General features: G+C 43.6%; 2 protein-coding genes across 2 annotated transcripts; both read left to right on the forward strand.

Annotated features, from left to right (window-relative positions):
• Positions 1–1147: 1147 nt before the first annotated feature.
• On the forward strand, positions 1148–3970 carry LOC136507650 (uncharacterized). Its single transcript, XM_066502306.1, has 2 exons — positions 1148–1174; positions 3245–3970. The coding sequence occupies exons 1-2, from the start codon at positions 1148–1150 to the stop codon at positions 3968–3970; spliced, it is 753 nt and encodes a 250-aa protein (XP_066358403.1).
• Positions 3971–9056: 5086 nt separating this feature from the next.
• Positions 9057–13346, forward strand: LOC136507651 (uncharacterized). The gene is made up of 6 exons (XM_066502307.1): positions 9057–9093; positions 9210–9275; positions 9543–9614; positions 9787–10589; positions 10686–11097; positions 11215–13346. Exons 1-6 carry the CDS (start codon positions 9057–9059, stop codon positions 13344–13346), a joined length of 3522 nt encoding a protein of 1173 aa, XP_066358404.1.
• The last annotated feature ends 631 nt before the right edge of the window (positions 13347–13977 follow it).

The raw sequence follows: 13977 nt of genomic DNA on the forward strand, positions 1-13977 counted from the left end.
GCGCTCAGCGGGCGGAGGCCTCTGCCTCCTCCACACTGTCTGAGACCGCAAGTCTCAACATCACGACTTCTACCTAGGCTGGGATGCAAAGAAAATGATGAAACATGCATGTTTTCGCAATGGGGGCGATTCAGGGCTAGGTGTGTGACCTCATCGGCGCCCAACTAAAGGTGTCAAATGAGTCCAAGTACTAAACAGTAATGGTGCCAAATATTTCCATCAATGTGATATTGTGTTGTTGATTCTTGGTGTGTGGGGGTGTCCATAAAACAGCAAACAAGAGAACAAACACCATAGCAGTATCCTAACTCCTGAGTATGAGCTCTTCCTTCAGCGTCATTATTTTGGTCCAAGATATATGAATATTTCAATACTTTTCTAGGGGCCCCTCGTCCACTCTTTTTCTATAGTAGGCTCGGGAGGCGCCAGGATTGCTCTTGTTGCAGTGATGCATGATTGGGCAAGGAGCTTTGGAGATGAGGGTGCTAGGAAAAGTAATGTCCTGGCAGACGACCACGTGGCCTCATCTAAAACCAGATAGTCAGGGGCAGAGTATATGCATTATATGTATGCACACCTGTTGTGCGCGTCTGTTTTATTAGATCCAATTTGGTAGAATGGGCATCTATCATCCTGTATTAACCTGAAACCGAACTGAACATAGTGATTGTAAATTTACTCACATGCACTTCTTTGCATTAGCGGAGCCAAGATGAGCACCTCGGGGGGGGGGGGGGGGGGGGGGGGGGGTAATCAATAGAGATTTAGAACAAATATCGAAGATTAATGGTAAAATCACGTTTTTCTACGGTAAATATAAAGGAAAATCACTCTCACAGGGGGGGGGGGGGGGCTGCTGCCCCCCTAGCACCCCCCCCCCCCCCCCCCCCCCCCCCCCCCCCCCCCGATCCGCCACTGCTTCTTTGTCTGAATTTTAGTGGATATGGTACAGTCCATGCAGTGTAGTTGTATGCGCATAATCTATCTGGACTGATTAGGCTAGATATTTGTGTTCCACCAATCAAATTAAATAGTATATGCTTGCACAATTTTCTGATTGTCAGCTAGCAGCTCGAAAGTTCAGCAGTTTTAGGGCATGTTCGGTTGCTGGGGATTAATTCCCCGAGTGGAACCGATCCACACAGCCATGAGTGGGGAGATCGCTGAGGTGCAGGTAGCCTCCACAGGAATTCGTTCCGCTGCCGTAGCGTCCGCACGTTCTACTGCACGTAGCCTCCACAGGGATTCGTTCCACCCTAGAGTAGCAGCTTGATTCCTGGCGAGGATGAGCCGCGCTCACGTACTTCAACAATCCTGGAGTAGGCTAACTTGCTTCCACAATCCTAGAGTGGGCTAACTAAACACGCATTCTAGAGAGAAACGGACCGGATTGAATCCAGGCCAGGTTGGTCCACAACCGAACATGTCCACAAAAGAACATGTCCCAAACTAGACAACAGTTCTTTTCATGAAAGAAAGGTTTAATAAAAATATAAAACGTTGACTTCTAGTGAACATGCATGTTCAGCGATCACCTTCTGTTAGCCGGAACTTAACTTACATAGAAAAAATAGCTCAGCGAACCTGACCTGAGTATATTTCAATGGATGGTTAGTTGGTGACTCATTCATATGGAATCAAATTGTACCTCTTTTCTCTAACCAGTGTATATAAAGCAGCAGGGAACGGAGCAGAAAGCCTGTGTTTGGCTGCCCAAGTGATCTTGCTATGGGAGTTGTGTATAGGAGTAGGAAGCATCAGGAGCACCTGCATTACTACTCTGTCAGATGGAAGTTAGATAGAGGTAAGAAGTGGCGCCAAATCACAGACAGCCCCTCGCCACTCCTTGGATATCAGTGTCTTGAATCATACACAGCCTGTTCGGTTGGCTGTTTCGTATCGTTGTTGGTTCGTGAAGAAGTACTGCTGGCTGGTTTGCGTGAGAGAAAAATACTGTTTCAGCTGAAAATTTACGATCGTTTACGACAAGCCACAGCCAAACGAACAGGCTGACAGTCGAGGTGAAGAAGAGAGGAGCAGTGAAATCTGAGGCAGCAGTTCGGCTGCTGCTTGGCTTTGTTGTGATTTGGGAGAAGAAACAACAGAGATGCATGGGAGAACTGGGTGCTAGTGCTTGGATTGAGAGGTGCAGGCGTGCAGCTGCATGCCCTACGAGGAGCAAAGGGAGAGACGGTGTTCTGTGCAGCGAGCTCTTCGTCCACCAATGCAAGTCCATATAGACTTATATTAAGATCATCGAAGTAAACTGCACTGACATAATCTCTTTCTCCACATGTATTTCTCAATTTTCACAGTTTACTTCACATGTCGCACATTTCACAAGCTGATATAAGCAGCTATGGTTCCGAAAACCCACTTATATTTTGCTGGACACATTGTAACAAGAGTAAGGACGTAATAGGTTTTTATTACCACCAACTTAATGGTTCTAGTTGATTAATTTTAATAAAAAGAGGACATGGAAACATGGCCACCTTCATAGTCGCCTACTCGCCTCAAGTTCTAACTGGGCTAGGCTGCAAAAAAATGATAAACACATGCATGTTTTCGCAATGGGATTCAAAGCCGTGGGCATCCTCATTGGGAGCCCAACTAAAGATGTTAATGAGTCACAGTAATAATGGAACCAAACATTTACATCAATGTGGTATTATTGTTTTGTCTTTTCTTTGACGGACTGGGGATCCATAAAAGAGGAACGAGGGAGAAGAAATAAACACCATACCAGACATCCCGAGCATGAGCTCTTGCTTCAGCTTCGTTCTTCTGGTTCAAGATAGATGAATGTTTAATTGAATATTTTCCTAGACTCCTCCACTTTTTCTCTATAGTAGACTCGGGAAGCACCAGGATTGATCTTGGTATAGAGGATGGTTAGGCATGGAGCCTTTTGGGGATAACGATGCTCTAGGAAAAACTGATGTCGCAGTGGGAGACGACATGGACGTCATCTAAAACCGGGAAGTCAGAGGGAGAGTCAGTGGCGGAGGATAGAAAAAAAAGTAAGTTATGGCCAAGTCCATAGCATAGATAGTTTTGACATTGCACTTTCCTGTGTCCTTTACTTTTTGGTTTCATATTTAGGACCTGTTTAGCATAGCTCACGATAGCTCATAAAGTTATTATGAGCTTTTGTTTTTGTCAAACACTTTTTTTTCTATCACAGAAGAATGTGATGGGATAAAACTGAAAAAATAGCTTATTCTAGCTTCCCTTGCCACAGGTGAGCCCAAGCCAGTCCCTTTCTCACATCTGCCCACGGTCACGTCGCGTGCTCTTCTGCCGGGGAGTGTGGGCGCGGCCGCCGGGGCACGACCGGCGCGACCGCCGGGGCACATGCGGGCGTAGCAGCCAGGGCGCGCACGGGCACGGCCGCTGGTGCGCACGCGCGTGCAGCTGCCGTGGGCGCGCGGCTGCGGGCACCGCCGCCGGACGCAGATGCGGGTGCCACCACCGGGCGTGCGGCTGCAGGCGCGGCCGCGGGGCGCAGCTGCAGACGCCGCCGGGATGCGGACGCCGCTGGATGTCGCAGACGGGCGCAGGGATGCAGACGCCACTGGATGTCGCAGACGGGCGCAGCGAAGCGGACGCCGCCAGATCTCGCTGGGGCGTGGACGCCGGGGGCGAAGCTCGCCAAGGCGCGTCCCGCCTAGGGGCGCAGCCACCAGGAGGAAGATGCGCAGCTCGCCGGGGCGCAGCCGCCAGCTCGGCGGGTGGGCTCACAGCTGCCGGCGCACGCCTCCGGGGTGTGGCCGCTAGGGCTCGCCACCGGGGCGCAGCCACCAGCTCGGCGGGGGGCTCACAGTCGCTGGCGCATGGCATCCGGGGCGCGGCCAACGGGTCTCGCAGCCTGCGGGATGAGCGGCGGCACGCGAGTACACGCGACCATGGGGGCACGCGACTACGTGAGATGCGACCCGTGAGGAAGATAGCGGCCGGGAGGAGATGAGGAAAAATAAGAAAAGAAAAAAAGAAAAGCTTAGGGCAGTGTGGTAATTTTAGCTTTTTGTCCATTTTGTTTTGCCACACATGAAGAAAAAAATAGGTCAGCTTCATCGGTAGAGTTACTTGTTGAGCTAAAAACTAAAAAAATCAGCTTTATTGGTGAAGATGAGCTGTGTCAAATGGGACCTTAGTTAATAATTCACCGTGCTTTAAAATCAACCAATCAAATTAATTTGTAACCAAAAATTTGAACAAAGAACAATCAACAAAGAGGAAGGAAATCAGGTTTTAGAGGGCCTTACTGTGCGTCTGTGCCGAGCTGCAGTATGTGTAGACTTGCATGGAGTTGCGGAGGGCTGCAACTGCAAGTCACAAATTGGATCTGGCCATCAGGACAGTTTGGACGAAATTGCAGAGGGCTGCAGACTTCCTTACCTGCGGGAGCAGAGCGGAGTCGTCGCCGGTACCAGTACGACGGCCAAGTCGCGATCAACACGAAGGGTTGCTGGCTTGCTGCGTCGAGACGGAAAATGAACGGACGGACTGCAGTCTGTAAAAAATGATCGGGCGGACTTGAACGCAGTGCTACAGGGGGTGTTTGTTCTTCAGTCACTTTTAAAATTCATGTCACATTAAAGATTTAGATACTAACAAGGAGGAGCATTAAATATAGATTAATTATAAAACCAATTATATAGATGGAGGCTAAAATGCGAGATGATTTTTTAAGTCTAACTAATCTGTCATTAGCGCATGTTTACTGTAGCACCAAGTTGTCAAATCATGGACTAATTAGGCTTAAAAGATTCGTCTCGCAAATTAGTCGCAAGTTGTGCAATTAGTTTCATAATTAATCTATATTTAATACTTCATGTATGTGTCCAAACATTCGATATGATAGGAATTTTAGGAGGGACGGTAGAAACCAAACAAGCCCAAAGTCAGCGTGGCTAGAGCCTCCATCGCCTGCCGCTGCTGCGCCTCCCCACATGCTAATGCACCTGCTACTAACGGACCTAGGATTTTACTACAGAATATGCTATAAGAAAAATTCTTAAGTCAATTCGTTAAAATATATTTTAATTCAATAAAACCACGTATATTAAATAACATGATTAAGCCTTAGAGTTAAAGATTAAGCAAGAAACAACGATAAATCTCGATATACATTGTTAAAAAAATACGAATAGTTTGAAATGTCATAGAAGAGACTTACAATATTAGTTGTCTTACTTTACTCGTGGCTTTTTGAATGACATTAATGTCTCGATTATATCATCTTCATCCACTGAGAAGAAAATATCCCGCCAATGAATGTGACTAGATAATCATCCAAAACACTCGTTACTTTGTACCTACGTATTTTTATTTAATTATTTTTGAGTGATTTCTATGTATTTCAGTTTGTGAGGTCGTTCAACCGCTAATTATTGTTCTGTTGAACGACCCCACCAAACTGAAATACAAACAAATAAATAAATAAATAAATAAAAGTACGTAGGTACACAGTAACAGTGTTTTAGAAATAAGAAGAACAATCTTAAACCTGCAACTCGGCAACTCGACGATGAACGACCCAGCGATCGGCGTCCTGGCCCGAGCTGACGCCACGACGCGAGGATGGAGAGCTTGGTGGACCCCGTGCCGAACTGCTGCTGCTTGAGTCCGTGGCCATGCCAGCGTTGGTCTCCGTCTCGCCGTGGGTGGCAGCGTGCCGGAGAGTTCATTCTTGACGAATCGATATGTCTCTACTTCTCGTTGACCGTCGCGTGCGCGTGTGTAGGGGGAATTTACCAAGACAATGGGCGCCTGCTCCTCCGAAGGAGGGGTCGGCCACGTCGCCCCATTAGGAAACCACCGTTCGATCAGTCATCGTGTGCCTCAGATTTGTTAAAGCCGCTTTTGCTCGAAGCTGCTTCTGTTGATTCCAAATTCCTTCTCAGTCTTCCTGTGTGTTTGTTGGCTCCAACTAAGAATCCGGATAGAGACATATATATACAGGGCTTCCAGCTTCTTCTCCGACACATTAGCCTCGGCTTCTTCCCAATCGAGCTGGTCCATGTCGTCGCCGTTTCGCTTCCTCCTTTCCTCGCCGTCGCCTTCGCTGCTCTCCATTCTTGCTAGGGTTTCGTCCACGCCTTTCTGCGCCGCTCGCTTCTCGCTGGTCTCGGCGGACTTGGTGGCCGGCCGCCCTTGCTGCTGTTGCTGCCCGCGCTGCTCGCGGGGGGCCGCGCTGCTGCTGATGCTCGCGGTGCTGGCGGGGGGGGGGGGGGGGCTGTGTTTCTCTGGCTCGGCGCGGTGCTCGTTGGGTTGTTGTTCTATGGCTTTCTGCGCCTCTCTCTTCCTGCTACGCCGCTCTCGGCGGACTTGGTGGTGGGGGTGAGGGGGAGCGCGGGCGGGAGGGAGGGGGGGGGGGGCGCTGCTCCACCTGCACATAGGGATTTCAGTCAGGTAAAGATGGATTCGTTTATGCCTTTTACCAAGTGTGTGCTGGTCTTATTCGATTTGGTATGCATATATAGAGATGGATTCATGTTAGGATATGGTGCTGCGGTGAGTCTAATAAAAAATGGAGTTTTCGAGTTACATGATTGTTGTCCAACAATAGATGTGCCACTACTACAACAATAGCTATTAAGTTAATAAATGCGCTATTTAGATTTTACATCTATTATTGGTACTTATAATGTTGTTAAATTGTACCATCAGTTTTATTCAGCCTATGGCATTGGACTCCAGATCTTCATGATTTGTCTTTTAATGAGTGCCTTGTTTCTTAAATAGTGTGGATGCACTGTTTAGGTTCCTTAGATATACTTACGTCAGTTGTTTTATATTAAACAATAGTGTGTCTTCAGAATAGATGATATGTGTGAAGAGTTATATTAAGAGCGCACCAATTAGTCCTATGAAGGAGTCATATTATTGTTGCTAAATGAGGTTAGACTGATCATGACATGCATCAGTGTGATATTTTCTGGACGACATCTAGCTGTAGTATGTATCGGATGAGCGTAATAAAGTCTGCTTTATATGACAATTGATTAAAAAAAATATGCATTTTGCTGTCATGTTATTTACCGCTGATTACTTTCTGTTACTATATATAGTTCATTGTTATTATGATAGGTTTTTTTTAGTGCTAGGCTCGCAACGGAGTGCCACCTTTACCTGATGCAAAGCTAACATCTATTGTTTATATTCTATTTTATATCAGCCATATAGATGATTTTTTTTGGTCCACCTGTTATGGGAAAGAAAATAATTGTTGGTAACGTTGTGCCAGCTCAGGCTGGCGCTAAATTCATAAAACATATCGATGTTCATCATCTCTTCGAGAGTTCTTATCAATTGGATAAGCCTCCTTTTTTTTACGAGGTTTGAGTAGCTGCGTTATATATATACAATGTAAATTGCCTATTTTTAGTGCCTTGGTCAAAGAGGACATTTAATGAAACCTATATTTTCGCGGGTGGGTTTTGGGTGTGCAAGGTAGGTTGTGGTAGTGTGATGAACCATGAACATTAGATCACTCATATTACCTGCATTGGTGCTTGTTTTTATTCCATATTATGTGATGAACCATGAACATAAGATCACTCATATTATCTGCATTGGTGCTTCTATGTTCTTTGTATGTTTGTATTTCATATTATTTAGTTACAAGTATTTTTTAGATACATGTAGGATTTACTTATATTGATTCGTGTGGTCATTTTTTTTATACCTACTGTTCCTCTGTTCTTGCAGTACGTCTGTGCCGTCTTTCTCAGTTGCTTCGTTCCTTGCTGTGCTGTACCTATTCATATTGGCTGTCCTCGGCTCCGTTGGTTGCGGCTCTGCGGTTTTGGCTTTCCTTTTAGGTAACACTACTTTCCTTATTTGGTTTGCAATATCTATGTTATGTTATCAGTATTGGTTGGTCTGCTCTTTCGGACTGATACACGTCTGTTCTGCTTTCGTTTGTGCAAAAACATCTAGACGACGAACACGCTCTTCGCAGCTTGTCTGGACACTGGAATTGTTGTTTCATCCAAAAAAAATTTCAAAACATTTTTAAAATTTCTTAAAGTTTTCAGACAATCAGGCTATCTGCTTTTTCATCTTAATTAAACTAAGTGAGGGAAGGGCCGCTTAGGTTCGTCTGCTTTTCTTCTCTTCCTGACGGACAAAGGATTCTTATTGCCCTCATGTTTGCCATCAATTTATCCTACGTAGCCTATTCTGCGAGAGGTTGTTGTTCGCTGTAATTTACCTTATGTGGCTTGTATACATGAGATAGCAGATGATGGGAGCCATGTATATGGAATTGAGGTAGAGCTGACTCCCTCTGTACAGCGGGGTATTTCCAAAACACTCTTTTTTTGGGCTCCTGTTTCTGTGACTAATCATTTGCCTTATGAGGCAGCAGCTCTACAGGCTCTTATAGGTTTACAAAGAATATATGGCTTCTTGTTATTGATTATAGCATCCATGGATTACAGCTATATAGATCTTTGGCTGAACGTCTTTTCCCAGTTGCAAATAGAGGTGCACATCTTGCCAGATTAGTACTGGCGTCCTTAGAGGAGGACACAGTTCCATCATCTGTTGTGCTGATGTATGCACATCAGTTGTTAGATCAAGTCAGTTCATCTACAGAGAGTCTTGCACTATAGTGTCGTTGTTTTTGTTCGATTCAGATTTGTACTCTCTCTCTTTTCTGTTTGGTTCTGTAATTTTTTTTAAAACTGTTAAAAAACAAATTATGTTCATGTGTTTTCGGATTATGTGGTCCTCTGTTTGTCTTCCAGATGAATACATTAGTCCTTTTAATTTATATCACATATTATCATGTTTCAATGCATGCTATTGTTGTGTCAGCCATCCTTACATTATTTCATATGATGCTATGATCAGCCTGTGCAGGTTAACCTTTGTTTCGTATGTATATATTGTATCTGTTTTCTTATCTTATTGCTCCCTACTGTCTCATACCAAACACACAACAGACTATCTTTTTATGCCTAAGGATGTTTGCTTTTTTCCTAAACCAAAAGACTGTTTTCATTGTTATATCTTCATGCAAAGATGTGTAGCCTTCGGTGTTCATGGACCACCAGTTTGACATCGCAGCTCAGCATCTATGTATGTACAATAGATTTTGTTTAATTTAATTTCGTATATATATTTTCTCCTGCCCTATGAAACCTTATTGTGTTTTTACAGTGTTGTGCTTAACTGTGCATGTTTATATTTATCAGCTGATGCTTCGGTGCCTTTACGCACCTCCGCTACAGCTAATTCGAGAGGTCGTCGCGCAAGGGGACGTATGTATCCTCCAGCGTCTAGGCCAATATATTTACAAACATTATTATCCTAGGTCTATTCTTATCTTATCTTCGCAATTCTTTACTTAGGAAATAATACTTCCTATCCCCTTGAGCGTCCTGATCCCTCAACCTCTAGGCAAAAAAGAAGGAAATTGCTAAGTCAACATCGGCGTGTGTGGGGAGGTATTGAAAGCCACTTGATCATACATGGTCTATCTACATCTTTGGATCACTCTGTGCTTAAAAGCTAAAATGTGTAAACAGGTGCAGCTACTGTTTACAGCGCTCATTTGGACTGTGGTCAGTTTGATGAAGATTTTGTAGAGGCTCTGAAAGGTACACATCCCAGTTTCCTAGGTTCCGTCTATGTTTCGTGTGGTAGCCTGTGACTCATCCATGGCTTTATGTCTACTGTGCATGGACAATGCAGTTTCATATCCAGAGAGATCATACTATGGAGCACCCGATCAGCGATGTTGTAATTGTCGTGCAATATTTTGGCATGCAGAAAAGGTTGGCAAGGAGTCGCGGAGTTCATCTGCTTCGGTTATTTACAACAAGTGCTGCAAAGGAGGTCGAGTAGTTATACCACCATTTCTTCCTAGACCTGAGCCTTTGGCATCTTTGGCAACATTTGGTGGGGGTCCTATTTCTAACAAGTTTATGAAGAACATTAGAAAGTACAATTGCCTGTTTGCATTCACCTCTATGGGTGCAAAGATAGACCGGACTACAAATGATGGTAGGGGTCCTCCAGTTTTCAAGATTTGTGGACAGATTCACCACCGCATTGGTTCTTTGTTGCCTGTGGATGGTCGAATTCCAAAATTTATCCAGCTATATGTATACGATACATCCAATGAGATTCAAAATAGGATTGCTTCTTTAGATCATGGTGACGCACCACCATCAGATCTAGATGGAGACATTATTCAGTCCCTGATCACCATGCTTGATGAGCACAATTCATTTGCAAAACAATTCAGAATGGCTAGAGATAGGTTGGCAGGTGATGATGTTGAAGATTTTATTATCCGCATTGTTGGTCCAAAAGATGGAGATCCACCTCAATACAGTTTACCAGCTGTTGAGCAGTTAGCAATGCTTGTAGTTGGAGATTTTGGCACTGACACATTTGAGAGGGACATTATTGTGGAGAAACAGACAGGTGAGCTGCAACAGATATCTGCTCTACATCCTGCTTTTATGGCGCTTCAATATCCATTATTGTTTCCGTATGCTGAGCGCGGATGGCAGACTGGAGTTCTATACACTGGTGTCACAGAATCTACACAGAATGCTCGTGTCAAGGTTACAATGTAGGATTATTACTGCTACCTATTTCACTACAGGAAGAATGAGCCCAATCCCTATCTGTGTTATGGTCCGCTTTCAACCCAAGCTAAGGTTGATGCTCGAGCATGTGTTGATGAAAATAGATTGAGGTACATAGTGGATAATCAGGATGATATTAGAATGGATAGTATACAGGGCATTTGTGATGCTATCAGTAAAGGATCTACAGAGGGCAGTGAGATGGGAAAGATGACTATGTTACCAGCATCGTATACTGGTGGAAGACGTTACATGATACAAAATTATCATGATGGCATAGCTATCTACCGAGAATATGGCCCTCCATATTTTTTTGTTACATTCACATGTAACCCAAGATGGTTGGAAGTTGTTGAGGGTATTTTCGAACCAGGACAAAAACCAAATGATAGAAATGATCTCATAGTCAGAGTATTTAACATGAAGTTGGAGGAACTTCTCAAAGATATTAGACAGGGTATGCCTTTCGGACCTTGCAACGCAGGTACATTTTGTACATGCATACAAAACATCTATGTCTTTTCTTAGATATTGTTCTTTGTATTCCTCTGCCTATACCCACTGTTTCTTAAGTGAGTCATGTTGCTGCTTTTCATTGCAGTACTACATACTGTCGAATTTCAGAAGCGAGGTCTTCCACACGCACATATTATTATCTGGACTTCGGCTGATACATCTAATCCCACTCCAGCAATGATTGACAAACACATATCTGCTGAGATACCTGATCCAAAATTAGATCCATTAGGTTATGTTCTGGTTGCAGAGCACATGATACATGGACCCTGTGGTAAACAAAACCCTAAGTGCCCTTGCATGAAGAACAACAAGTGTTCCAAGCATTTCCCTAAAACCTATCAAGATGATACTTTAGTTACTTCAACTGGTTTTGCTACCTATAAAAGAGGTCAGGCCACACTTTTTGTCATCAAGGGAGGTTGCCACATGGATAATAGATGGGTTGTTCCTTACAACATGCTGCTCCTTAAAAAATACCAGGCACACATAAATGTTGAGTGGTGTAATAAGACTACTTTTATCAAATACCTCTTCAAGTATGTAACAAAAGGAGCTGATTGTAGCAAAGCTTACCTTCAGAGAGTTAAAAGAGGCCAGCAAACGCCGTTTGATGACGACACACAGACTATAAACGAGGTTAAGGAATATCTTCATTGTAGATACATCTACGAACAAGATGCATGCTGGAGAATGTTTGGATATGATATTCACAGACATTTTCTAGCTATTGAGAGAATGCCTGTGCACATGCCTAATGAGAATTTCATAACTTTCAGTGCGAGGGCTAAGATGGATAAGTTATTGTCTGCAGAGTTTTTGAGGCGAACTATGTTAACACAGTGGTTTGTATGTAATGAACTTTTTCCTGAAGCTAGAACACTGACTTATCCTGAATTTCCTTCTAAATGGGTATGGGATCAGAGAGATAGGAAATGGAGTAAGTGCAAACAGCGGCATGATAAAATAGGTCGACTTCACTATGTTCATCCCTTGGCTGGAGAACGGTACTATCTTCAGATGTTGCTACTCATAGTTAAAGGAGCTACAAGCTATGAACATCTTAGATTCCACAACAGAGTATACCATCACACATTCAAAGAAGCTTGCAAGTCACGTGGTTTGCTCAGTGATGACCACGAATGGTATGATGCATTTGATGAAGCAGCAGCTTGGGCTACTTCGCCACAGCTGCGCAGCTTATTTGTCACTATGATACTTTTTTGTGAAGTAGGTGATGAGAACACTCTGTTTGAAAAAGTTTGGAGACATCTAGCTGATGATATCATTTATCAGTATAGAGATATGATTGGAGACCCCAGTTACCAATTACCTGATTCAATGGCTAGAGACTATCTTCTTGATGAACTCTCTGCTCTTTTTTCTCAAAGTGGCAAGAATATAACAGACTTCAACTTACCGCCAAAGACACATGCTGCTTATCCTATTCTACACAATTGTTTTGTTGAAGAGGAGCTATCACATCCTCTTGATCCATTGATCGATATGAATAATCCAATTGTTTCCCTTAACGAAGACCAGAAAAATGCTTTCCATAAAATAGTACAGAGAGTTGAGCAGAATGAGGCTGGTTTCTTTTTTGTAGCTGGATATGGAGGAACTGGTAAAACATACCTATGGAATCGGATAGTTGGTTATCTAAGAGGAAAGAACAAAATTGTTCTGACCGTGGCGTCCTCTGGAGTTGCAGCGCTCCTCTTACCAGGAGGCCGTACCGCCCACTCAAGGTTCAAAATACCTTGTGAGGTAGAAGATGATATGATTTGTGATGTAAGTAGAGGTACCATGCTCTCTGAACTAATTGAACTCACAAGTCTGGTTATTTGGGATGAAGCACTCATGGCTAATAGGAAATGTTTTGAAGCTCTTGACCGTACATTTCGTGACATTGAAAAAGTTAAAAATCCTGAGATCGCAAATATTCCATTTGGTGGTAAGGTTGTAGTCTTAGGAGGAGATCTTAGACAGATCTTACCAGTAGTTAAAGATGGTAACAAACAGGATGTTATTGCTGCTACTATCATCGCCTCCCGTTTATGGTCCCATGTTGAAGTGCTAAGTCTAAAACAAAATATGCGATTGCTTTGCTCACCAGAAGATCCTATTCAGCAGCAACAAGTGGCCGCATTCAATAAATGGATACTAGACATTGGTGAAAATAAAAATACCTACCCTTGCAAAGGAAGGAGAGGATGAAGGAAGCTGGATCACCACAAGAATTCCTTGTAAGTCCTGCTGAGAACAGACTTGCGGCCATTGTAAAAGCAATTTATCCTGATTTCCATGCTAGATGCAAAGATCCCATCTATCTTGTACAGAGAGCCATACTTGCTCCAACCAATGAACTTACGCATTCAGTCAATGACTATATGGTTCCATTGGTACCTGGCAGAGAGAAAGAATATTTCAGTTCAGATACTATTGCCAAATCTACTGCTCAGCATGAAGCATACGACCTCTTATATCCAATTGAATTTCTTAATTCCATTAATGGAAACAATTTCCCGCAGCATAGAATTGTGCTCAAACAAGGAATTCCGATAATGCTGTTGCGCAATCTGAATCAGAGAGCAGGCCTGTGCAATGGAACAAGACTCATTGTGACATCTATAGGAGAATGGACTATCGAAGCAAAGATTATGAATGGTTCTCACGCAAATCAGAGTTTTGCCATACCACGCATTACTTTATCTCTCAAAAATAATAAGTGGCCATTTGTTCTACAACGGCGTCAATATCCAATTAGAGTTTGCTATGCTATGACCATCAATAAAAGTCAGGGACAAACACTATCAGCAGTGGGTCTCTATCTCCCAAAACCAGTTTT

This window comes from Miscanthus floridulus, chromosome 15 (assembly GCF_019320115.1).
Source record: "Miscanthus floridulus cultivar M001 chromosome 15, ASM1932011v1, whole genome shotgun sequence".
Classification (NCBI taxonomy): Eukaryota; Viridiplantae; Streptophyta; class Magnoliopsida; order Poales; family Poaceae; genus Miscanthus; species Miscanthus floridulus.

What these genes read in the sequence shown, in the direction of transcription:
- LOC136507650 (XM_066502306.1), top strand. Translation starts at nt 1,148, where the DNA reads ATGAGTGGGGAGATCGCTGAGGTGCAG. An exon ending in GGGAGATCGCTGAGGTGCAG is followed by an intron (nt 1,175 to 3,244) that starts GTAGCCTCCACA and finishes CCCTTGCCACAG; the next exon opens with GTGAGCCCAAGCCAGTCCCT.
- LOC136507651 (XM_066502307.1), top strand. Translation starts at nt 9,057, where the DNA reads ATGGACCACCAGTTTGACATCGCAGCTCAGCATCTAT. An exon ending in TTTTGTAGAGGCTCTGAAAG is followed by an intron (nt 9,615 to 9,786) that starts GTACACATCCCA and finishes TTTGGCATGCAG; the next exon opens with AAAAGGTTGGCAAGGAGTCG. An exon ending in TTTCGGACCTTGCAACGCAG is followed by an intron (nt 11,098 to 11,214) that starts GTACATTTTGTA and finishes TTTTCATTGCAG; the next exon opens with TACTACATACTGTCGAATTT.